Consider the following 23,970-nt stretch of genomic DNA (forward strand, 5'->3'; position numbering starts at 1 on the left):
CTCGGAGGATGGGAGTAAATATCTCCGGCTCACCCCGCACCGACCCACTTCCTCCCCATCTCACCCCTGCCCCCCACTTCAATCTGTCCCTTGGCCTGAAGCAGGAAGAAGTTAGATGGTGAGCAAATCAGGCCCGAATAGCCTTCGGGTGACAAGAAGGCGCTCTATAACTGAACAGCTGTAATAGGCTGATGTGTATCTTGCACGACGCGTGCGTTTAATAAAGTATTAATATGAGGACCAGATTGCTTCTGCCGAGCAGGAAGAGCAAGATTGGCGAGGAGGGAGGCGCTGAGTGCTCCCCTGGGAGGCAGGAGCCCTGCAGACTCTCCCCTTTGTGAGCTTGGGCTCCTTTGCTTTGCAGAATAAATGCATTTGGCCAAGGGTGACCGTGAAAGAACTTTCTCCTGGGATGCTTGTATCGCACAATCCAAATAGGTTCTGGAGGGCAGGAGAGATGCTCTGATGGAATGAGTTGATCCATTTCGGTGGTAAAGAAGCTCGGGTGAGAGGCGTTGGGCACAGCGGGTGCCGGGGTCGTGTCAAGGGGGAGGTTTTCAAGAATCCACCTTCCCGGCTTCAGACAGCTGGTTCGGATGTGTGCAGGCTCTCTCGGGCTCTCGTGCCTGCAAACTTCTGAGCACACATTCCTACCTTCCAGAAGTTTGCTCTCCTTCGCTGTCGGAGGCACGTTTGGGGCCGGACGGCTCTCGATTGCCGGGCTCCTCCTGTGCCTTAAAGGATGTTTGCACATCCCCGGCCACGACAGGTAGATGCCAGTTGTGACAGCCAAAAAGATCACCAGACCCTGCCAGACGTCCCCTGGGGAATGCAAAAATTGCCCCTGGTTGAGACCACTCTGCTTTATGGGACCATTTTTTTTTTTTTAAGTGTTAGTTTATTTATTTTGAGAGAGAGAGAGAGAAAGAAAGCGTGAAGAGGGGAGGGGCAGAGAGAGAGGGAGAGAGGAATCCCAAGCAGGCTCTGCACTGCCAGCCCAGAGCCCGACGCGGGGCCCCAACCCACGAACCGCAAAATCATGACCCGAGCCGAAACCAGGAGTTGGATGCTTAACCAACTGAGCCACCCGGGCGCCCCCATGGGACCATTTCTAGTGGTTTCTAGAGTGAAGGTTGGAGGTCGCATGGACCGTAAGGCTACCTCCCTAACGACTTGAGTCGCCCTGCTTGAAGAGCCTTAACTCGGGGGCTTTGATTCTGCCAAGTGAGCCCATCCCCTAAATCATCAGTGGGAAACTCTGTCACGTGAGTTTATTTAGCACCCGCGCAGATCCAGTGAGCAAAGCCACACTTCATCGGGACCATCCGAATCACAGATGGGAGGAGACGATGGCTACTGAACGGATTCCCTTTGCAAATTTCCAGATCTGTGGGTGCCGAAGTGAAGGAAGCCTAGTGTAATGCAAGATGCCTTTTTGGGAGAGAAAAATAAAAGATCCAAAAATTAAGGATTCCTTTATCATGCCTTTAGCTTCCGAGTCCAACAATTAATTCTTATAGGCTAAAGGACCTCTGTGTTTCTGAGGCATTATTATTTAATGTGGGCCTATTTTAAATTGTAATTTTTTTCATTAAGTTGCCTCGTTCTACTGATTAAGCCCAGTTTATAACCTAGCTTAGACTATGTTCCTTGAGTAGTAACTATTTTTCTTTTAAAATATTCCTTAATAACGTGTGATCCATATTTTAAAGTTTATTCTAAGTCAGAGAGGCCTCCCAGTGGCTCACGAGTCTGTCCTCGTGCTCTCGAAGGAAGGTGGACACAAGTCAGCCAGGCGCTCTGTGTGCTCCGTAGAGGGTACAAGGTGGGGGAGGACGGTGCCTGTTCAGCCTCTGTGCTCCCAAGGCTTAGCCCCAACGGCCAACCCAAACTGGGCCGTCTGCCCCAAAGCTTTCTAGAAAAGTCCTTTGAGCAGTCTTGCTGGTGCGAGAGGGGAGCCCGTGGGGAAGCCGGGCAGCCAAGGCAGGGGAGTGATGGCCGGGCGGTCCGCACCTGCACCCGCCCCTCGTGAGGGGCACGGCAATCAGTTCCCTGTATCTGCCTTGTCCCCGGCCCTCCCAGCCCTCAGAAATGAGGATAAGTATCCCCATACAAAGAAGGCGTTTTGATGTCACCATTGCCCTGAGCAGTGAGCACCATGAGCCCCTCTTTCAGAGGAGACCACTGAGGCCTTGGGAGGCATGGGGACTTGCCCTGTGTGTCCACGGCAGAACAAGCCAGGGCTTTGGCTTCAAGGTCGGAAGCTGTTTTCCTTTTCTTCCTGCCATGGCCTGTGGCTTCCGCGTTGTCGGCTGCACAGCCAGCCCTGCCCGGGAGGGCCCTGGCCCTGGAGAAGGCCCTGCAAGGTGGCCAGGGCTCGTCGGGCATTTCGTGGGCATCCCGCATCACAGCCTTCTGCCTCCCGGAAGGCCCACCTGTTCTTGGATGCTGGCCTGACCCAGGGATAGAGAAACAGCGGTTCCCCTCACCCGCCCCCAAGGATGCAGAGGAAGCTCCAGAGGGCACGGCAGGCTGTCCGATGAAATACAGCTGGAAAGAAGCCGATGGGCTGGCAGAAAGGGCCCCAGGACTCTGCTTCAGGAGACCTGGGTCCTGGTCTTAAGTTACTTTTCGATTGTTCCTGTGACCTTGGCCACGGCTCTTCCCTTCTCTGGGCTTCAGTTTATCCATTTGTAGAACAGAAGGGCCCCGATTCAAGATCAAGAAGGCCACTCCCGCATGGTAACCTGTGGTTTGGGAGCCCAGCTCAACGACAGTGTAACCAGAACCATTGACTGATCTTGTGGCTTATTTCTTCATCTGCCCGTTCACTTTGTTTTCACGGAGACCCTTCTGAGTACCTACTGTGTGCACGATATTAATGGAATGTATTGGTAGAACCACTGCTGTGACAAAATCTCAGCAGCTGGACACAGTAACGTTTTATTCCTCATTCGTATCCTTGTCCATCGGGGACCGTGGGAGGACGTCATTCAAGTACCCAGGCTCTTTCCGCCTGACGGCTCTGCCCCTCTCCAGGTCCTCGGCGCCCCCTCCGTCCAGGTAGCTGGCACAGAGAGAGGGTGGGGAGGATGGCACAGGCCGTTCCTAGGGCCCAGGCCTGGAAGCCACACTCCACTGCCAGGATTCAGTCATATGGCCCCACCATCCCGCAAGGGAGGCTGGGAAATGAGCCCTCGGGGGAAGAGGGATAGGGTTTGGGGAGCACGCACACACAAAGAGCAGGTGCCGTGTACAAGATAGAGCAAAGACAGCTTCTGCGCCCCGGATGGACTCGGGCGAAGGAGCCTGGGACGAGCAGAGCACGAGGTTCCAGATGGAGACGAGCATCAGCCTCCTGCAGGAACCCAGACCCTTGGCCCTCTTGTCAACTCAGGACATGCTGCCTAATGAAGCTTTTCGCCCCCCTCACCTTCCCTGGTATACAGCTCAGAGGCAAGGCGACTGACTGAACGAATCCCGCCCTTCTCTGTCCTCAGTGTCTCCCATCCACAAAATGGGAAGAAAGACGACCCCCTCCCCGTCTTGGCTCGCCAGGGAATTGGAGCGGCGTCAGGCGTCAGCAAAGGGTCACAGCACAGCCTTCCCCAGCCTTCTTATTAATAGTATAACCACGTCATTATCAATAATGAAACACAAATTAATAATAAATAAACAAACTAATGATAAATAATGCATACGTCATGAATAATACATTAATACTACGAGGCTTTTGAGCGTCTATTGCGTCTGACAGAGGGGAATTTGATTAGCTGGCTGGAGATCACAGAGTGGGAATATTTCACAAGAGCCTGGAGATTGGGGCAGGGATGGATGCCGGGAAGTAGCAGGCACGTCTCCCTGCAAAGGCTGGGGGGGCTCAGAGCTGAGCTGGGGGAGGTGAGAACCAGGAGACTGAGGGTAGGGACCCCCCCCAGGTGTTCTTTCATGGCCTAAATTTAGGGTAGAAACCCATAGCCCATTAAGGCAGAAAAACAAAAACTTTTCAGCCCCAACAAGAATCGGATGTTATGGCCAAGGCTAGGGCAGCTGAAGTTGGCTGTAGAATTTATTTGTTCGGCCATGAATTCATTCGTTCGTTCGTTCGTTCCTTCGTTCATCCATTCAGTAAGTATGCCTTCATGCCAACAGTGTAGCCAGCAGCATGCTAAGCCCTCATGTTGCAGGTCATGAGACATGCTTTTGGCTCTTCAGGAGCTCACAGTCCGCGGTAGCGGGAGACAGATTAGCCAAACGTGTTAGGGCTATGATAGATGGTAGGAGAGGGGTACTTAACTCCGGCTTGGGGTGCTGGGCGCGGGGTAGGTGAGGTTGGGGCTGGTGTCAGGAGAGGCCTCTGGCGTGAGTGATGTCCAAGCTAAGCCCTGAAGGCTCTATCGAAGCCATGAGGGTAAAGTGATGGCAGGTGCATAGACCCAGGAGCCCCACGATGTCTAGTATATATGGGGAGCGCTGAGTGATTCCGATGGCTGAGGCTCAGCCTATGGAAGGCAGAGGGACAAGCGATGAGCTGAGGAAGAGGCAGGCCAGGGGGGGTGAGGGGAAAAGGTTTGGACCTCATCCCAGAGGCAGTGGGGAGACGACGAAGGATTTGGATCCAGAGTGTGACATCAGGACACCGGGCTGCAGCATGATCCTCATGCGTCCAGGGCACCACGGCCACCAAGCACCGTCATATGCCATGTCCGCGCGATGGCTCGTTCACTACCTCCTCTGTGCAGCATGCCGGCTGAACACCCACCACGTGCCAAACGTCAGACAGGAAACCGGACAAGCACATCAGGTCCCCGGCCTTAGGAAGCTCCCAGTCTGACGGCAGAGACATACACAAAGAGCCGTGTGTGACATTACCGTCGGCGTGGACGGCTATGATGGAGACGTTTGCAAGGGTCCGCGAGCTCAGAAGAGGGAACATCAGACTCGGATCAATCAAGGAAGGGGCGACTGTTGCGTTGAACCTGGAAGGGCATGGACAAATTTCCCTAAACGAACTCAGAGAAGGGCATTCCAGGAAGAGGAAGCAACCCAGGCGAAAAGAACAACCTGAGGGGGTGTGGAAGGGGTGGTGGGTGGGTTCCACGGTGGCACAGACGCGGCGTGAGACTGATTGAGTTGGAGACGCTGAGAGAGGCGAGATCATTAGGGACCCGGTTGGCCATGACAGAGTCTGAACTTGATCCTGAATTGGAAGGCAATGGGGTAGGGAAATTGCGTGGCATTAGCCAGGGAGGTGGCGTCGTCATATTTGCATTTTAGAGACATCACTGAGACCCCAGGTGGGGCTGCGTTGGAGGGCCATGGCTGGAGGCTGTGCAGGGTCCTGGGGAGGACTTCTAGGGGCCTAAACCAAGGCAGGACTGGTGCGGGGCAGAGAGTTTGGAGAGCTATTCAGCAGGAAGAATTGATCCATCTTTGAGACAGGTGAGCTGTTAACCTCTCCTCTTCGCTCAGAGGCTTTTCTTTTCTTAAAAGGCCCCCTCCGCCCTCTGCGCCCCCCCTACCCCGGTCCCTGGCTGGGAGCACCTGTTAGCCCAGCACGGAAGGTGTATTTCACGGAACCCTCTGTACCTGCCTGAAAGATCTGGCTGCAGTAATTGTTTTGCTGTAATAATATTTATTATGCTAGTAATTACGCGGCACAGGGAGCCCAGGGAGGCTGTCACCAGTGCCACGCTGTGGTATTTATCTTCATGAGGTGGGGTGACCTCTTTTCTTCGTGAGTGGTGATGCACAGAGCTCCCGCTTTCACATGGAGGTAAATCCCAGCGCCACAGAAAGGGGAGGGCGTCATCAGGAACTGATGTGACCCCGACCCCCATGGTCGACCCCCCAGCAGGGCCTTAAATCCAGCTGGTGAGGCTGTTGCCAGCATCCGACTGTCTGTCTGCTCCGAGTCACGTCTTGGTGAGTCCAGGCTGATTCTCCCCAGGGAGAGGGGTCCTGGAGTCCCTGCCCGCCCACAGGGAGCTCCTAGTCCGATGGGCACTGCTTTTGATTCCTCTCTCGCTACTTTGCCTCAACAAGTGATGACTTCAGTGACACAAAACAGGCACTTCTGGGCCAAGGTGACTGTCCAGAGCTGGGATCGGGGGACCGTATGTCAGGGATGCGATAGAACGAATTCATCCATCTGGCCTCGGGTCTCTTGCCGTCCTGGGAAAGTTATCAGACACATTCCCCTGGCCTTCCTCGCATCCTCTGCTGGCTTTGAACTTGAACGTGGCCTCAGCTACCAGTCATCCTGCTGCCCCTTGTGGAGGTGTTGTGTCCTGCTGACCCAGCCCGGTGTCTGATCCCGCCGGCCTGGAGCAAAGCTTCTTGTGTCCTTCTGGACACCTGCCCCTCCTCCTCACCCCTGCTATCCCCTTGCTTCCCATTGGAGGGCAATGGGCAGGAGGCTCTGCAGGAGGGAGAGCGAAAGAGTAGAGTCAGAGGGCCGGCCTGCCACGCCAGCTTCTGGGTGATCATGAGGAAGTCGTTCTGTATCGCAGAGCCTCTGTCTCCTCACCTGTAAAATGGGGATGCTGTCCCACAGGGTTGCTATGGTGACCAGTGAGATAATAATTACAGATATGCTTTGAAAACTGCCCAGCACCAATCACCTGTTTTTGCTCAGTTTGGGGCTCATTCAACACATATTTATTGAATTCCTATTAAAATGCCAGGAACGGTTCTAGTTTCTAGGGATAAAGTCGTGATTAAACACCACAAAGTCAAGGACTTTGGGCTGAGGCTCCTTTTACCTCCTGCTAACACAACTGTGAGACCTGGACAGAATGGATGGACACCTATTTGAAAAATCTAGCACATAAATCCTTGCAGGCGGTTTGGGGAAGAAGCCTGGAATTTAAAGCACCCCCTGAAAGAATGAGTATAAACACGTCCATAAGCCAGACTCTCGTAAGGTAATCCCGAAAATGTCCAAGATACAAACTAAAGTCACAAAAGGACTGTGAAAGTCTCAATTCACACGAGGCGACAATCAACAGGCCCCACTGATAAGATGGCACCTGGCTTGGAAGGGATCTGACAAGGACTTTAAAGTAGCTATTGTAAAAATGCTGGGACAGGCAATCGCAAATGGTCTTGAAACAAGTATTAAAATAGAAAGTCTCAGCAAAGAAATAGAAGATATAAAGGAGAACCAGGCAGAAACTTTAGAACTGAAAAATACAAGAACTAAAGTTAAAAAAAAAAAAAAAAAGAAACCTCACAGGATAGACTCAGTAGCAGGAATGAGATGACGGAGGAAAGTCTGTGAACTTGAAACAGATCGATAGAAACCATCCAATCTGAACACCAGGAAGAAAAGATTGAAATACACACACACGTGCACACACGAAATCTCTGCTCTCATGAAGCTTCCAACCTGGTTGGGTAAGGGGGTGGGAGAGGGGAAGATCAGTAGACAAACAAATAAATGTGTATCAGGCAGGAATAAATGTTTAAAAAAGAATAAAGCAGGGTAAGGAGCAAGAGAATGGCAGGGATACGATTTTATATTAGATAGCTGGGAAGGGTCTCTCCAAAGAGCAGAATGGAGGGATTGAGCCACGTGGGTGCCTGGGGAAAGATTGTCTGGGGAGGCGGGACCAGCAAGTGCAAAGGCCCTGAGGTGGGGATATGCTTGGAGTATTGAGGGGCGGGCAGAGGTCATTGTGCGGGGGGTGGAGGAATGAGGAAGAGAGTGAGGGGAGATGAAATCAGAGAGGGCAGAGGTGGGAGCAAGGATCCCAGCTGGGAGGCATTGCAGTGGACCAGCAACAAATTATGGTGACTGGGCCCAGGGGGTGGCAGCAGAGGGGTGAGGGAGTTGGATTCTGGATGCATTTTGTAGAGAGTGCAGGCCTTGCCTGAGCCAAGGAAAAGTGGGGGGAAGCATCACTTCCGTTTGGTTCGTTTGAGGTGCCTGCAGACATCCAAGCGTGCGTTAGGCGGTAACGCAGGACCCTAGGTTCGGAGTTCCTAACCCACCTGCTGCAAGGTGCCCGGTCACCTCTGCTGGCAGGAAGGGACACGGGACACCAGCTCAGCACAGTGCCCCCAGGAGGAGTGGGACGCTGTTCAGAATGCACCAGTCACGCTGTCCCCTAACAGTGAGCCTGCTACTTCTGGCCGTCCCCCCCCCTCAAGTGGACACACGCTATTTGATGCTCTGGGGTCCTGCCGGATGGCGGTTCAGCAAGGGCCATTACGCATGGATGCTGCTGCCTCTCCACGGCTCGTGCTGCCTGTGCTCTTTGCTGTACCCACTGTGCGGTCTGCTGACTCGGCTGGTCTGCCTTACATCCTCCCGTGACCGATGGGGTGGCCACTCACCGCCCAGGGCTCATTTCTTCTGTTGGACAGAGTCCTCCTGCCTGACCTCCATGAGAGGCCCCTGGGTACTCTAAGGTGGCACCAGTGCCTGTCCGGGCAAATGTGGCCAGAGAGGCAGGCGCAGAAGGCACCTGAAGCTAGGTGACACAACCTGGCCCAGGCTGTGTCACACAAGGCCACCGGGAAGGGGTGCTGGCTCGAGAGCCCTCCTGGACACAGCACCCACTCTGTGGAACAGTCCAGGGCATGGGCCAGAATTAATCTGTTCCTTCACCCAACAGAGACTCCGACGGAGGCACGTAGGTAACACGGCACCTGGTTACAGCCCATGGCCTCACGTCGTGGTGACCATTCACCAACTACACCGTCACAAGTCCTGTTCCGTGATCTAAGCAATAGGGGACAAGGGGTGTTTTGGGGACTGTGACAGCCTGGGGAGTCAGGAAAAGATTTCCCGAGGAGGTGAGATTTCCATTAATCCTGGAAAGATGGATAGCAATTTCCCAAGCCAAGAGCGAGGGCTCAGGACAGAGGGGACCATCTGTGCTAGGACCCAGCAGTGAGGGACGGGGCTGCTCTTGAGGAAGAACAGAACGCAGAGGGGCCTGGACGGGGATTTTGAACTAGGCGTGTGCCAGATGTCCCCGAGAGGATCCGCAACATTTCCTATGCGCCGATTCGAAGCTCTGAAGGTCCCTAAGAAGGCCAGAGGCGTGCCTTCTAGAGAAAGCAGCCTGGCTGCTGGTGGAGGATGCTAGAAGGGCATGAATGGATGCAGGAAGTCCAAGCCAGACCCCGACCTCACGCTACTCCGTTAACCACCAATGTCTGCTGAACCCGTATGGGGTCGAGCACCAGGGACGAGTTAGCCTTTACTCTGCCAGTCCTCGAGTTGGTCAAGGGAGGTATGGTCGCCCTCGCTGTTGAACTAGGTAGGGAGAGGTTTAAGCGCTGCACCAGGCCAGCCATGGGCCATGGTGGAATTATAACTCACGTGACCACCTTGTTTTGGTTTCCCAGGGACTTTGTGATTTGGTGTTAAAAGCCCTGGTCCCAGGAAAGTTCTCGATCTGGGCAGACTGAAACATCCACATAGGTCACCCTGAGATGACTTCTGTCTCTTTCCACTGCATCAAGGCAGGCCTGCACCCCTTCCAAGGGGCCAGACGTGAGCCGGCCTTCTGGAAGCGTCCCCTCTGAGCTGGGAAAGGGGAGAGGAGGGGCGCTGGGATATCACAAGACGAGTTACCGGACGCAGGAGCTATTCGTCATCACCTTGTTGGGGAGGGCGCCTGGTGCCTACACATGGCCTGTGATTTTGCTAAACGTATCTTAACAGGAGCGGTATAAATGATGTCAGAGATAGAGGGGGAGAGTGATGGCCGCATTCGGGATAATGAACTGCTTCGTTAAGATGAATCTGGCTCCCCTCCTGATCCTGCTTCTTGATACTGTGCTCGGGGGCTCTCACGCAAAGGGCTGATGGGTGGCAAATTTAATGCCGAGAAAGACAGAGCTCCGTCTTTAGCCGGTGGCGGATTAATTGACGGATGCACTTCTCGGTGAAATGGTGTTGAGTTGTACCAGGAACCAAGGTGGCAAGATTTGGGCTCGATTCACATCCGACTTGGGGTTGATTGGAGCCGGAAGGCCTCCAAGATCTAGTTCATCCCTCAGTTTGCAGACGAGGAAACTGAGGTACAGACAGAGGGACAGCCTGCCTGAGGTCGCAGAGCTGGTGGGCAGCACAGTGGAGACCAGAACTCAGGTCTTTTAGGCTCTTTTGACTGTGCTCCCTGCCTCCTGGCTGGTGGATGAGCCTCTCTCCCCTGACCCCTGCCTGCTCAGCCTTCCCTTCCCACCAGCCCGATTTGGGCCGTGGCGGCAGGGGCGAGGTGGGGAGGTGGGGAGGAGGGGTCCTGGCAGCAGGGGGCCTTCGCAGATCTCCTCTCTTTGCTTTTCTGTCCTCCGCCTCGGGAGAAGGGTGCCATGTGGGTCTCCTGGCTCCGGATCGCCGGTCATCTCTAAATCCTTTACTCCTTGACCAACTTCCGGATATCAGACCCCCCTCTTCCCACCTCTATCCGGGACCATCTTTCTTCAGCCAGACAGTGGGAAGTGAGAAGGAATGATGGTCCGGGAGGCCAAGAAGCATGGTGTCACCTCACCCTGTCGGGGGGCACCCGCCCTAGGTGGGCTGTGGCTGGTGAACAAAGCCCTAGAACGCTGTGATGATTCCCATCTCCACATTACATGTGGGGAGACTGAGTCCTGTGGGGGCCACATAACTTGCCCAGGTCACTACTGAGCAGTAGAGCAAGAAACTTGAACTGGATAACTGACTTCAAACTTGTTGGAGGCGTGTGGGCGGGAGAAGCAAGGAAAGTGAGGGAGGAACTTTCAGACAAAGAACCAATGTAAGGCATTCGGAAGGCGATGGAATCTTGTGGAACAGCAAGCGGAGAGATGTTAGCCGGGATCTAAAGGAGATCTTCTGTGCTCTCCTTTTGCCAAAACCTCCTTGACCATGAACCCTCCTGTGTGTGCCTGTGTCTGGGAAGGTGAGTTCTCACCTGTGGTGCAGGTGCTGATCGGCACTGACTCGGTCCGCTCCTGGTACAGGTGTCAGAAAATTGCCTTGTCACCTGGCTCTCCCTCCCTGCCTAGCTAGCGACCCTCCCTCCAGACCTGAGGCTTAGAGCCCACAGTCACCTGAGGGCTCGTCCTGGCCTTGGACAGGAACCATCTGGGAGCCTGCAGCTCGTTATGAGGCTCCGATGGCAAGCCTTGGGGGGAGTGGGCCGTCCCCTCCGCCCAGCTTCCCTGATCCCAAGCCCAGGCCTCCCCGTTCGCAGTTTCCGTCGCTCCACATTGGGTTCCCCGTGTGCCCTTCTGGCCCCTGCACTGGCCGGGACACAGTCAATGGAGTGGCGAATCGGGGCTACCCTCCCCGAAACCCCACGTGACCTCAGCAGGTCACGCGACTCCGCTCCGGGTACCCCAGGAGGCAGGGGTAAGAGACTGGCCTCCAAAGGGGGCAGATCTGGGTCCCAGCTTTTTCTGCTTAGGTGGTGGTGTCACTAGACAAGGCCCTACCCGCCCCCACCCCCGCCCCCGCCCCCACCCCCACCCCCACCCCCGCCCCCGCCCCACCAGCCCCGAACCTCAGTTCCTTCTTTACGACAGAGAAATCCTCCCGGGGCCGTGGCGGGATCGTCCCCACCTGCTCGTAAGAAAGCTCCAAAGGCAGCACTTGTCAGATCTCATTTTAATACTCTACTGATATTAATGGAGCTCGCATTCCAGAAGGAGAGGCAGATGTGCAAACAGACAATTACACTCCAACGTGACACACGCAGCCAGCACGGCATCTTATGTCGCACAGGTTGTTGCTAGAGCTGAATGGGGGCCAGAAAGCGCCACGGGCCCAGGGAGATTGTAGTCCCTGCACGGTGGCCGGAGCCCCCAGTGTGGCTAGGCTCGGCGCTGTCACCCCGCCCCCGCCCTCCGAGCAGGGGGTCCTGGGGAATGGGAGCCACAGTCCCTTCCGCTTCCGGTTAGAGTCCTGTTCCTGGTGTTTGTTGCAAAGGGCTCTAGCAAGGCCAAGGCCAGGAGGAGGGGAGGCAGGCGTGACTCAGGGGCTGCGGAGAAGGAGAGTGAGTGCCTCCCTAGCCATCTGTCTCACTTGTCTCCCCTCGGCCCCTACCCTGGTTCTAGTCTTGCAAGGTGCTGAATCAAAGATGGGCTCCCGGGGATACAACGTTATGAACAGATTTCCTACCCGGGTCCACCTTGAGTGAACACCCTGAGCGCACTCCAGCTTCAGGCCCTTTGCCCACGCGGCGTTCTCCATCCGGAACGCTTTCCCCCTAGAGACCTGCATGGCTCACACTTGCCTTTATTCTGGATCCCATCCGAGAGGCCTCCTGGGGCCACCCTGTCCAGAGGGGCCCCTGCCCCGCTCTCTGTTCCCTGGGGCCGCTTTACCCTGGTTTACCTTGATTTCATGGCATTTATCAGCACCGGCCGTATTTCCTTCCCCTCGTTCGCTTCTTTGTAGCCTCCTTTGCCGTAGCCTCAGCTCCTGGAGGGCAGGGCTTGTCTCTTCTCAGCACTGTATCTCTAGGGCCCGGAGCGGTGCCTGGCACTGAACAGATTCCCAATTTTTTTTCTTTTTCACGAATGAAGGCAAGACGCAAGAAGGGAAAAGAGAAGGGCTCTGAAGGAGAGAAGGGTGCTCCATTTTGTTTAACGCAGTGTCGGGAATAGAAATCCTGTTGCCTGAAACATTTATCAGAAGCTCCCTGTTGTCTACACGCCCTGCGAAATGCTGTCTTAAGGTGTCAGAACCCCCCCCCCCCGGACCCAGGTGCCCCCCTTCGAAATCTCCTCTTCGGGAGTCCCACCCCCCCACCCCCTTCCCCCGCTGCTGTGCAGAGGGCTCTTCCCTGCTCTCACCCTGCACGCCCCTGAGCCCTGTCGCCCCGGACACCGGCTATACCTCGCCGTGTGCCTGTCGCACGACCCCTGGTTAGCCGAGCTTCACGTGTTCCCCTCCATCCCCACCGATTCACACCTGTAATTCCGCCGGGGCTTGCCAGCCAATGGCGACCCTGCAAGCTGGCACCTGTGTCCCGCCCTGGCCTGCCTCACACGCACACACCATCTGCACTCACCACAGGCCGGCTGCGAGATTCACCCATCCGAGAACGTGTCCTTCCCGCCTCCTTGCGGTGGGAGGGGGCCCTTCTCTGCTCTTGAGCTCCCCAGCCATCTGGCTCGTCGTTTCAAAGGTGAGACCCCCACCCCCGCAAGGAGGGCAGCCACGCTGGAAAGGTGAGCCCAGGGCTCGGCCCCGAGCCAGGGAGCGATCAGCGGACAGGATCGGGTCCTGGACTCCTGTCTCGGCCCCCTAGCAGCATCTCCCGCTCCTCCCCTGTGCTGGCCAGGAAGGGTCTGCCGACCCTTTCCTCTCCTTTCTCATCATTAGAGAGGCTGTGTGGATAGCATGGCGGTCAGAATGGAGCAGGCGGTGGGGCTTGAGTCCCAGCTCTGTCGCTTAGAGCTGCGGGATCTCGGTAGGTTACTTTGCCTCTCTGTTTCCCTTCGGAAAGCGGGAGGAATGCGGGCTCTTCTCTCCTGGGAATTCCCTGACAGCCGGTTGAGTGAAGGCGTGTTGTGCACTTAGCCTGGAGCCTGTCTCAGAGTAGGTGCTGTGGAAATGTGACCCGTTATTATTTCCCGCTCGGGATCAGCTTGCCCAGAGTCCTCTCTGTCGTGGGCCTTCCGCCTCCTGAGGGGCAGCCTCCTTGTTTGTCGTGGTTTGGGACCCAGCTGGGCTTGGGGACTTCCCCGATTGTCCAGGCCGGGAAGGCTTCCTTCCCCCTCCTTTCACAGCCCCCACTGTCACCCGCCCACTGAGTGTGACCGTGTTGTGAAACTGTCCCCAAAGTGTGCGCGCCTAGAGGACAGGGCACTGCTAGAACCACCCTGCTTCGTGGATCACGGTCCTGCTCAGAGCAAGTGGGAGCAAACTTTGGGGCTGAATGAATGAGGAAAGGTGGGAGGGGCACTGATCCTTCCAGTTGGTTCCAGTCACTGCTCGCAAGGACCACGCAAGCTCCGTGGGGCTTCCTGGGAGCCTGACCTCCAGCCTGAGGTTGAGGCTACCTAGAGGTGAGCCCCCTGCCTTACTCCTCACCCTGGCCATTGGGACCTGACGCCTGGTGCCACGCAGGTCAATTCTGACTCCAGCTTCCCCATTGATCCTGCGGAGGTCGATTCTTATTTCTTCCCGCCCCCCCCCCGCGCCCCCCCCGGCCCCCCGGGAGTGTTGTAACCATTAAGCTGCAGGCAGGGGTCAGGTCCCTGGGCTCGATCCGCTCAGGTTGCCTGCACAATTGAAATCCCTGAACCCATCCTGGCTAGTTTTCTCATTAAGACAATTGGACTGGATTGATCCATTAGATCAATGGCCGGACATCAGCCGGCGGGAAGCCAATCAGATGGGCCCCGGCGATCGGCCCGAGAATGAGGCCCCCTGGCGAGCTGGAATGGGGCTTGGCCCTTGGGGATGGGGCTCTGCGAGGCAGCGGAGAGGGTCAGAGGCCCCCCCGAGCCGGACTTTGGTGTGGAGACAGGAGTGTTCCCCTGGGTGTGACTACCAGGTTAACAGTCCTAGCTTCTGGGGCTCCAGGGGCAGCTGGTGGGCGAGACGCATCACCTGGTGCTTGCAGAGGATTGGACTCCTTCCCAGAGTGGTCAGCTCATAACCACCCCTCCCCACCATGGCCTCCAGGGGGTACCAACTCTCCCCTCGGATGGCAAAGTGTGTGAGATGGGAGATTTGGCGGGGGGTGGGGGAGATTTGGGGGTTCCGGAAGCAAACAGAAGTTCCTCAGGGAGCTCTTCCCCTTTGGATCCGGGCACCTCGGGCACCATGTCCCAATGTGGGTTCCATGGAACCCTGACTGCACAGGAGGCTGAGGACTTCAGGGATGGCGAAGAGACACGTAGTCAAATAGGTTTGGAAATGCTGGGTTAGGTGCTTCTCGGCGGGCTCGTTTCCCATGAGACTTAACTGGCTAATGCATATCAAGACCCTGCAAAAGGGGGGAAAGAGGTATAGTGGTTGACCGCAGGACCTTTTCTCCGGGCATCTTGTAGAAGTCCGTTGAGGCATGACCTCCAGCTGCCGGCAGGTCCTACTTTCAAGGGAAAATTGATCCCAAGAAGTGTTTCAGGACTAGAGGGATCCACAGGCTCTCAGGACGGAGACACCAATGACAAAGAAGAAGAGAGCAATGACCTCCATTCAGGCCGGGCGGGTACCGATCACACAGGCTCCAGTGTGAACAGCACCCCTGCAGACGGGTCAGCTCCCTCCCCCCCTCCCCGGTCGGCCCAGCCCTTCCACTCCTCCCATGCCCTCACCTCCCCTTTCTTCTTTTTCCTGTAGGCTACCTGACTGTCAACATTGAACCTCTCCCACCCGTGGTGGCTGGTGATGCCGTGACCTTGAAGTGTAACTTCAAGACAGATGGTCGCATGCGTGAGATCGTGTGGTACCGGGTAAGTGATCACAGTTGTCCCCACTATACCACGGCCAGGACTGAAGGTAGAGTCCCCAGAGCCCCTCTGGAGACCCTTGCAGGCTTGGCCATGTCCTCAGTCCTAACGCAGCCCCGTGTCGTCCTGTGCCCTCTGCCAGGCTCCCATCCTCTGCCCGAACCCTCCTGCAAGACCACTTTGTTCAGCCTTCTCTTTTGTCCTCAGGAACTATCTCGTTCTGGTCTCCTTTGTGTCCCTAATTTGCCCCTTTGCTCAGGAGACCCCAGCAGTACCAAGTATGAGTTAGTAAGAACACTGCTGTGTAACAACCAAGAAACATCGGAGGTTGGGATTTCAGGCTGGGGGCTTTGGGTAATCCTCTTGGCGGAGGAACGAGAACAGCAGCGTGGCATCCTGCCCTCTTAAAACGAATTACAGAGATGGTCTGCCTTCTAATTCAATTACGTATGGGACTATCCTGGTGACTGGCACCTGATCTGGGTCTGAGAAGGGGTGCCGTTAGAGACACAGAGAAGCTCACTGGTCCAGGGCCCAGCTGCTGGCAACAGAAGGACCCGCTCTGGGTGTTGGGCACAAGTGTTGTACTTTCCAGCCACCGATAGGAACCTTCTCGTGTCTGGACGGGGCATTCCAGCCCGGTGTCCCTTGGCCACCGGGGAGTCAGGGCTGGCCGGGCTCAGGAGAAGGTCCACTGGGAATTGATGTTCCTGCAGTGCCACACTCAGGATTGCACAGAGCAAAGTACCGCCATCTTGGGAACAGGTTAGGCAGAGAACTCCCCTTCCGTGATCTGAAACAGGCTTTGGCAACACTTTTCGCTGAGGTCCAGATAGTAAATATTTTCCTCTCTGGGGACCGTATGGTCTCTGTCACAACTACTCGGCTCTGCTGTGCTAGTGTGAAAACAGCCACAGACAACGTGGCGATGGAAGGGCATGGCGGGGTTCCAAGAAATCTTTGTGCGTGGACACTCAGACTTGAATTTCATGTAGTTTTTATATGTCACAAAACACTCTTCTTTTTTATTTTTGTCACCCATCAAGAGAGGTAAAAAGAAAAAGAAAAAACCATTCTCGGTTCACGGGCTGTACAGAAACAGGCTGCAGGCTGATTGGGTCCCCCGGCCGTGGTCCACCAACTCCCGATCTAAAGCCACACTTCTTTAACCTCTGTCTGCGGCATTGCCCTTTCCTCAGATGAGACCAGTAGATGACACGGTCAAGTGCACCTGCTCTGGACAGAGCTGATGGGGGGGGGGGGGGGCAGGTGGCACGGGCAGTTTGATAATCACACATCTAGAACTGGTTCCTTTGCCCCTTTACACGGTGCGGTGCTTGGAAACCCTGTGTTCGAGGATCCCACTGGGGCACACTCACCATTCAATGCCCTGACCCAGAACTCCGCTCCTCAATCTCCTTCTTGCTCTCGCGCCAGTCTTTGGCGGGACCCTCCTGTCCTTGCTCTTCCTTCTTGCAGTCTTGGTCTTTGATTCATCACTTGCTGGTCGCTGCTGTTGACTCCGCCTTGGGTTCCTTTTAACCAACATCATTGTTCTCCAGGGTCGCGTTGTAGCCCCTCCCACTTAAAATTGCCCCTAGCCGCACCTCCCCCCCCCCCCCCACTAAGCTCTCCAGGCAGCCTGGGCCCCACAGGTGTGAACCTGATGCTCTCGACACCCCTGGGGGCCCCAGCTTTAGATAAGATTTCCATCCCGGATAGATCAACAGGCCTAGAGAAAGTCAAGGCATATGTTAAATAGTGCCATGAACTGAATCACTAAGAGGCGTATTTACATGATATGGGAGCTGCTTGGCTGACACACACAGCCAGCATCTCATTAGCACCTGGCAGAAGGACTGTGCTAAATTAACTGCAGCTCACTGCTAACGATGGGACTGTCTCTCCCCCAACCATCCGTAGATGGGATCGGAATGAGGGGATGTGAAAGACCCGCCCGGCTGGCAGAGAGAAACGCGGAGACCCAATGGGACCGCTTAAGGGAGGTGAAGGGGGGAGGGAGCTTGCAGACAGGGAAATACCAGTGGACGACACCTCATTGCCTCCCCAGCCCTCGAAACAACCATCCTCACTCGTGTTTGAAATGGAATTTTTCTGCGTCGGTGGTGAAAGTCTGCCTGCAGAGGTGGCTGCCGACGTGGAGACAGCACGAAGGCCAGGGCCAGGTGTAGGAAACCGGGCGCAGGCTTCCACGTGGCTCCGCGCTATGTTCTCTGAAGATGAGGGAGACGCGGGCTTTCCCTTCCTGTCTCTGCACCCCCCCCCCACCGTGCTGGGACTCCCCCGTCGCCACCGCCCCCATCTCTCCCCGCCGCCGCCCGCCCCCCAGACTGCGATCACGTTGATTGCCTTAAGAATCAGTTACATCTCTTACGGTGGCGGACCCTGTGTGCTGGGCTATGGTAGGCTGCACTAATGAATTTATTTTCCTTCATTTCACATCCTTTGACTCGGTGCCTCTGGAGTGGGGAGGGTATATGCAGATGTATGCAAATCACATGCAAATTGCCCACTGGAGCCAACTGTTTGGGCCCTTGTGATTCTGTAGCTGGATTGAGGTAGCAGGCTCAGCTGACTTGGAACTCTCCTTGGGACCAGGGGAGCCCCGCATGCCCTGTCTGTGATGGTGAGGATGGGGGCAGAGGCCGGTGGCAGGGCAAGGGGGTGGGGTGGGGTGGGTGGGGAGAGCTCCAGGGAACTGGCTCCATGCTTCCAGTTCTCTCTGCCTATCGCCACTCTGGCCTTCCCTCACCGATCGCCTCTTTTCCCAGGGAGCCAGCTGAATGGAGAGAGATAAGAGCTTACCAAGATGGGGGCTGCAGAAGCCAAGGCTCCTTATGCGGGGTGGGTGCGACGTGAAAAAAGCAGCAATGGGAGCCCCGCTCTCCTTCTCCAGTCAGAATCCCCCCCCCACACCCGCTCCAGACAAGTCCCTACATCTCTATTCTCCCACCTCCATTTCCCGGCAGCTCCTGCCCCCCACCCCCCACCCCCCACCAAGCAGGGAGCTGCCCAGCGTTGTTTGTTTTCTGTACGTCTGTTTGCTTCCCCGGCTTCCTTCGCCCATCCTCTGTGAATGAGCTTACAGAGCCCGGCTTGGAAGGAAATGAATAGATTACACAGGCCCAGCCAGGGCCGTGTCTCCAATCTCTTTAGAAGGGAAAAGCAGGGCATTGTGATGAGGCCACCACTGCCCGCTCAGCCCAGTGGGCACAAAATGGCCCAAGACCTGTGAAGCCCAGCAGCCTCCCCTCTGGTCCTAAAGACATGATCTTAGCAATGGAATCATCCTGAGCTTTCGGAAATGGAATGAATGGGTTGGATTCTTTGGGTAGATTGGCAGAGCTGATGACGTTGCCTGAAGCAAAAGGGATCACTCCCTCGGGGTTCACAAGATCTCTGGCTGGACATCGGGGAAGATCTTGCCATGTGGGTGTCTTACGCATGGGGTGGGGGCAGGGGATAGGAGGAGGGGGCCAGGGCCTGCAGCTTGGACACTATGCCCCATAATCTTCCCAGTTCATAGCGGGGGGGGGGGGGCGGGGGGGAATGCCGAACATCTGCCGAACTATAGAACAGATTCAGAAAAATATATGTGATCAGATCCCCGGGCTATTCAATATGGCAGCCATGGCTAGTCACATGTGGCTATTCAATCTGAATTGAATTCAATTCAAATCAAATCAAATCAAATTAAAAATTCATTTCCTCATTCAGACTAGCCCTATTTCAAGAGCTCACTAGCCACATGCAGTTGGTGGCTACCATGCTGGACAGAGCAGGTATGGAACATTTCCATCATCACAGGAAGTTCTATTGGATATCCACTATGGCTATTTGCAGTGTTTTCTGAGGCTTCTGGAATATACTGTGCTTTCCCGGCAAGGGAAAAGCCACTGCTCACGGGGCCAGTTTTCCAGGCAAACTTGCTCTAAAGTGAATTTCAGAAAAATGAATTTTATTTGTTCTGTAACCTGCCATCATTAGATTGGGGAGGGATGGTTGGAGGGTTGGAGGGATGGGAAGAGGGACCATCATTCTCAAAAGACCTCTTTGAAAACAAAGAGAAGGTGTCACGAAGGTCATCAGGCACCTGACTGGGTTTCCTAGCTGTCTATAAAAGCCCTGTCCAACTTTAGGGTGCCTCACAGCCCTTCTCCCCATCCCTTCATGCTTTCCCCACTTGTTCATGGCTTCCTCTCCCAGATTTGAGTTTCCCAGGCTCCGTCTATGCGGCTCATGCTTTTTTTCCCTAGAAATATTCAGTGGCTAATAGAGCAGGGGTGCGATTTCATAGTTGGACAGTAGGGGGCTGTCATCTAAAAAGCAAACTACCTTAGTACTAAAGTCAGGACTTGGTTCCAGAAAAAAAATGATTGATAATTTCCTCTACTTAATCATTTCTATCCATTTACATCTATAACTGGGGACTCATTTAGTAATGCTGCTAATTCTAATCTGAGTGGCTTATTAGCCAATAATATTTATTGAGTCTTCACTACGTGCCAGGCACTGCATACGTGACCACACTTCATTTTCACGCTGGCATTGTGAGGTCGGGTCTATTGTTGTGCCTGTTCTTCAGACGAGGAAACTGAAGGCCGTCCACGGAGACCGCGTCTCCGCTCATGTCACCTTCCCTGACTTCTACAGAAAGTTCTAGACGCTCCCTCCTCCATGATTCCGCTTTTCGGATCTACACCCCAGCTCTTATCTCTCTGTGCCAAAGCACCCATCTGTCCACCGGACTGCGAGCATCTCAAGTGCAAAGGCCACGCCTTTTCCCCCCACTGTATCCGTAAATGTTTGTTACGTGCACAAGTGATAGAGCTGTGAATACAAAGGCGTGTGCACGTTTTGATAGACCGTGGCACATGGCCCACTTCTGTTTCAGGTGGGCGTATGTGTGCGGCCGACGGTATCTGTTGGCAGGGGAGTGTGAGTCATTGTATGCTCAGGGGGCTTTGTGGATGTGGGGAAAAAAGGAACATTTCTTATTAAGGAATACTGTCTAAACTCATTTAGTTGGAGGTCAGCTGCCCAGCAGGCAAAGCCAAAGGTCTGTTTATATCATAGAAATCCATTAAACAGCCACAGAGAATCATGGGAGCTTAGCCTTTCACAAGTTTTTATCATCTCTCCTTTGTTTTGTCCCTTTCTGTCACAATCTGTTCCCAAGAGCTGCGCTGGGCCCAGGTTACAAGGCCACAGAAAAGAGAGCCACGGAGCAAGATAGAGAAGGAGATTGGTCAATAGTGATAACGCACCGCTTTCAGGAACCCCGTATCTCACTTCTGTCACCTTGTGGGGAGCGTGTGCCTGGGTGTTTGTTTTGTGGTATGAATGCCTCCTCCATGATGCTACCTGGCTGGGGCGAGCTCCCGCCCTGGGGCCTTGCTCGATGCCTCCGGGGTAGGGGTGTGGCTGCTCTGGACCGTGAGACTGGGAAGGGTAAGGTAGGAAGATAGAGGGCTGGGGCGTCAGGATACGCGCATATGAGTTCGGGGTATGTGTCTGGGCAGTGACCTAACCTTTCTGCATTCTAGAAACCTCATGTGGAATTAGGCATGCAAACCCCTACGTTGCAGGCTTCAATGAGATGATGTCTGCAAGCAAACAAGCCCGGGGCTTGGCTCTGTTGTGGCACCTGTTCAATAAATGGTGGCCGTTGTCCTCCCATGTCTCGTGGTAGCTTAAGGGATAAGGGATCGAGAAAGGAAAGTCATAAAATGAGGGTGGCAGGTCTTTTCAGAAGATCACCAAGGATCATCGGATTCCTTGAATACTATCCTACCACCTACATTCCCCAGGCAGACAGGCAGAGGCAATGTAAATTGGTAGACTCTTCGTTTCTGTGCAGTTATGCTGGCCAACTCACTGGATTTCAGTTCTTGGAAATTGTCATCACACAGCTAAGCCCTTTCAGTGGATCTTAGCTCTTCTCTCCCTGAAGCAAAGAGTTATTTCAAAAGGGTATTACCGGCATTGGCTCTCTCCTAGTGTAAGCCCTGGACGACGTTTTGTTGTCCGAAACCAAAATAGAAAGCGATGATCATAAGGGGACATACCAGTCCAATGATACCAGCAAGGGCAAGAAGGCAGGTGCACTCTTGGTGATGGGTAGAGGCGGACCTAAGTCCTGGAGAAGTGGGCTGGACCACCCCTCGGGCCCCTCTGGCCTGGAGCCAACCTGGGTCTTCCTTGTTCCCGCCCTGGACCCACAACCTGATCTTACAGCTCCTGAATCTGGACGAGGAAGGGAGTAAGAAAAGCAAGACACGTTCTTCACAGAGCCGGAGCCAAGCTGGTCCGAACTGCCTTGTTTAGGCCCCCCTCCCTCGCCCCTGGCCTTCCAGAGGGACAGGCTGTCTCTGATGAAGAATGCCCCATGCCCTATCTCGTCACCCCTGTTGCATAAGTGGAAGGAGGGCCTGCCAAAGGACAGCTGATTATAGAACAACTCTAATCACCCATAAAGAGGAAGTCAGAACACATTTCCAAGTCTAGTCCCATTGCAATCCTTTTATTCCACCCTCAGGAACAGGTTGAATCCATCCCAGACCCTTTTCCCCCAAAGCTCAGGCTTCTGGGGGTGGAGTGATGGAGAAACCGTCAGCTCCCCCTAGAGGTAAGAGTGTGAATTGCAGTTATTGCGGCCCTTAATCCCAGGTCTTCAACGATGGCTTGGCTCTAAAAGGGGCAGGGGTTGCCCACTCCAGCATCTTGTAATGCCCTTGGCCCAGCCAGGGACCATGTCCTGGTGCATGGTAAACTCTGATAGGAGCTAGCTGCCCCATTCAGTCATTCGACACTAATTCAGCATGTAGTTACTAAGCAGGATGGTCTTAGGCACTGGGCGTGCATCAGGGAACAGGGCAGCAAGATCCCGAACGCCTGTGGTTTAGCTTAGAGGCAGGGGGAGGTAAAAAGATAAACGAACAGGAAAAACGGCAGGTAATGATAAGGGCAGTGCATATAATGAAAATAATCTGGCGGGGTAGAATGGGATTGGGTGGTCAGGAAAAGGTTCATTTAAGCTGAGACCTCCAAGGCAACAAGGAACCCGCCTTGCTAAGGGATGGAGGTGGAACATTCCAGGCAGAGAGAAGAGAACATGCGTTGGTGACAAGCTTCGCGTGTTCAAGGGACAGAAAGCGAGTCCACCGAGGGGCTGGAATGCAGCCGGTTGTGGGGAGTTAAGAGGTAAGGTGTGACAGATAGACGGGCAGGACCACTGACGCCAGGCCATGTGCCCCAGGGCGCTGGGTCTGGAGTTAATTCCAAGGGCAGCTTTGGAGGGTTTGGAGCAGGCAAGTAACGGGACCTGATTCACTTTATTGAAAGGTCACTTCTGGGTGGAGGATGGGTTGTAGGGGAGCAAGACTGGAGTCAGAGGGGCCACGCGGAGGTTGTTACAGCTGTAACAGGAAAGAGGTGACAGTGGCTTGGGTGGGGACCGGGATGGCAGCAGTGGAGACGGTGGGAAGGAATGGAGTTCTTCCATAAACTGCAGGTGGAATCTAATGGGCTTGCTAACGTGTTGACGGAGGGAGGCAAGGAGGATTTGGGGTGACTCCCGGCTTTCAGGCTCCAGCAGCTGGGGCAGGGGGAGTGGTGCTATTTCTTGAGGCCAGAAGGATGGGAGGGGAGGAGAAGGCTGGAAGGGATTCTCTGTCACTTGTGTTAAGTTACAAGTGCCCCTAACGTGGGGCTGGAGTTGTTCAAGCAGCCGCTGGGGCTACAAGTCTGGGGTTCTGGACTGAGGTCAGGACTGGAGATTTATACTTGGGGTGGGGGGGGGGGTGGCGTCAGATACGAACGGTGGGCCTGGGTGAGATGACAGGCAGAAGGGGAGGGGGGGCGGGCAAGAGAAGAGCACACAGTGCTGGGTCCTGGGGAGCTCAAAATTTAGAGAAAAGGAGACTAGGGAAGAGGCTGGAAGGAGCAGCCGGCAAGATGTGAAGAAAGCCAGGCGAGTGGATGTCCCAGATCCCAAGGGAGAAGAGCCAGCTGTGTCCCATGCTGCAGCAAGATGACTTAGGACAAGAACAGAGAAATGACCATGGATTTGCAACATGGAGCCCACTGGGAGCCTGGAAAAGAGCAGTCTCCTTGGAGTTAGTGGGGCAGAAGCCTGCCGGGAGTGGGCTGAAGGAAGCACTGAGGCTAGCTGTGGCACGCCTCGAGGTTTCAACCATTCAGGGGATTTGACCTTGACCTTCTGGACAAACCTTTGCAGTAACATAAAGACAATTGCTTCTACCTGGTCCCTCTCCGTCTGTATGTCTTTCATAGGCTACCAGCTACATTATCTATTCCAAACTTGCCGAGCCTTGCAATCCAGACTTGCTCTCCTCCCAGAATGTTTGGGGGATCCTGGAGGAACTCGGCGGTGCGTTTGGCGTTTGGGGGAGAGATCCCGGCTCTACCAACTGATTAACTCAGTGGCCTTGGGGTGAAAGCCGTTCACAAAACCTCCCTGAGTCTCTGCTCCGTGCTGGGCACGATACTCTGGGCTGGAGAGAGAAAGGGTGAGGTGGA

The 23,970-nt window shown here is 54.8% G+C and overlaps 1 protein-coding gene across 2 annotated transcripts in view; it reads left to right on the forward strand.

The window, feature by feature from the left end:
- IGSF21 (immunoglobin superfamily member 21) overlaps positions 1 to 23,970 on the forward strand; it is a 232,464-nt gene that overhangs the window by 84,310 nt on the left and 124,184 nt on the right. For both annotated transcript variants that reach the window (XM_042996364.1, XM_042996365.1), the window contains exon 2: positions 15,299 to 15,411. In XM_042996364.1, the coding sequence (XP_042852298.1) occupies positions 15,299 to 15,411 (113 nt within the window). The remainder of the gene's footprint in view (positions 1 to 15,298; positions 15,412 to 23,970) is intronic.

This window comes from Panthera tigris, chromosome C1 (genome assembly GCF_018350195.1).
Source record: "Panthera tigris isolate Pti1 chromosome C1, P.tigris_Pti1_mat1.1, whole genome shotgun sequence".
NCBI classification, from domain to species: domain Eukaryota; kingdom Metazoa; phylum Chordata; class Mammalia; order Carnivora; family Felidae; genus Panthera; species Panthera tigris.